The 1,794-nt window shown below is 48.2% G+C and overlaps 1 protein-coding gene across 1 annotated transcript in view; it reads left to right on the top strand.

Annotated features, from left to right (window-relative positions):
- The first annotated feature begins 1,572 nt into the window (after window positions 1-1,572).
- Window positions 1,573-1,794, top strand: part of PSIP1 (PC4 and SFRS1 interacting protein 1) — a 41,942-nt gene continuing 41,720 nt past the window's right edge. Inside the window, exon 1 of the mRNA XM_010001934.1 lies at window positions 1,573-1,677. Within this exon, the coding sequence (XP_010000236.1) occupies window positions 1,573-1,677 (105 nt within the window). The remainder of the gene's footprint in view (window positions 1,678-1,794) is intronic.

Below are 1,794 nucleotides of genomic sequence, written 5' to 3'. Positions count from 1 at the left end.
GGAATGATTCAATGCCGTGAAATAAAGACTTATGTATCTGCCAATGCAGATACAATTTCTACTACTTTCAAACTTTTATCTTCGTCTATCAATTACAGACGTAGAGTCTACTTTAGTCTTCATTTTTTAAACAATTTTTTTGCCTGCAGTGGCAATTAATTTCTGCATAGGAAGAAAGGGTGTGTTGTTTTTTTTTCCTGTCTAATATGTTGGTGATCTGATGAGCTCTTGCCTAACATTGTAGAAACCTGATCTTTATGTCAGGAAGGTAAGCTTCACCACCTCCAAGAAAATTAATTTAACTGGTTTAAACCGTTGGAAATCTGCCGTTTGTTCCCGCTTGACATTGATGGGGTAAAGTTCTGCAGTTCTGCAATTTTATAAATTGTTACTTAGCATTTGAGGAGAAGCGAGTCTAGAACTTGCTTTGTGGCTACTGCAGTGAGTATTTTGGTCCTGATTTGTGTTCCAGCATCAAATCCAAAAGCAGCAAGATTATTCTTTTCTGAAGGTTTTACCTTTGTGTGCAAGTAGCACGGAGGGCAGCTTGCAGGAAATTGGCCCGTAGAGCATCAGGCTACAAAAGGGTTAGGTGTCTGCTACTGTGAGACAACGTAACTGTGTAAGAAGTAACTTTTTGTGCTGCTAATCTGAAGAGTTTTTTGCTGGTTTGGCACCGGTGTTGTGGCGAAGAAGCTGCAGTGGCTTGCATGCAGGTGGTTCTGTGTGGTGTCATCAGACAGGGAGCTGGGTCTCTACCTTGGGAAGGAGGAGACTGAGGGATCCTCATCAATGTTTACAAATATGTAAAGGGTGAGTGTCAGGACGATGGAGCCAGGCTTTTTTCAGTGATGTCCAAGTGATAGGACAGGGGGCAATGGGTACGAACTGCAACATAGGAGGTTCCGCGTAAACCTCAGAAAAAACTTCTTCCCTGTGAGAGTGACAGAGCCCTGGAACAGGCTGCCCAGAGAGGTTGTGGAGTCTCCTTCTCTGGAGACATTCAAACCCCGCCTGGACACGTTTCTGTGTGATGTGCTCTGGGTGATCCTGCCAGAGAGCTGACAGGCCGACTGCTTTTCAACGCAGAGGGAGGAGGACCACAACAGGAGAGGCAGGCAGGGAGAAAGGAAGTGTTGAGTCAAAATCTGGATCTGAGGTCTCATGTTGAAGGAAAGGTATTTAGTGGGGACAGCATGGGGTGGCTGGAGCTGCCTGAGGCACCCAGCAAGAAGACCGACTGGCAGGCAGAAACGGGAAAGGTGGGCACGGGGGTGAGCTTAATACTGACAGGGGAACGAGCCAGGAGAGAGCGGATACAGGGAGAAAAAGGGGAGTGACGAAAACTCGGAATTAACAGTGATCCCAGTGAAAACAAAGCAAACCAACCCCGAAACGACCCCGCCAAACACGAGTTAATGGCCACTAAGTTGCGCGTAAGAGCTCTGTAGACTTAAAAGAAACTGAAGCCCTGAGTTGTTGCGTGCTGGAGAAGTCAAGACGTTCGGAAAAATAAGTAGATTAGAAGTGCCCGGGGAATAGGAGGGGCATGGAAGTCGGCAGCAAATCGGGATGAGAAATGCGGGACAGAGAGGCCTCCGAGACGCGCTTGCGGGGCGGGAGAAACAAAGGGACCAGCGGGGGCAAACACACCCGTGCATCTTGCAAACGAGGGAGGTGATAATTAGCTGCTTTAAGCCTGCTAATGGGTCCCCAAGCGCAAGGCTACTGACTCAAACCTCGGTGAAAACGCCTCTCGGCAAGCAGTTGTCACCTGCCCGGCCACCTGAGCCT

The sequence above is a fragment of the Chaetura pelagica genome, unplaced genomic scaffold, assembly GCF_000747805.2.
Source record: "Chaetura pelagica isolate M959 unplaced genomic scaffold, ChaPel_1.0 scaffold345, whole genome shotgun sequence".
Taxonomy (NCBI): domain Eukaryota; kingdom Metazoa; phylum Chordata; class Aves; order Apodiformes; family Apodidae; genus Chaetura; species Chaetura pelagica.
The sequence above is the reverse complement of the archived record's forward strand: the minus strand, read 5'-3'. Positions and strand labels throughout refer to the sequence as shown.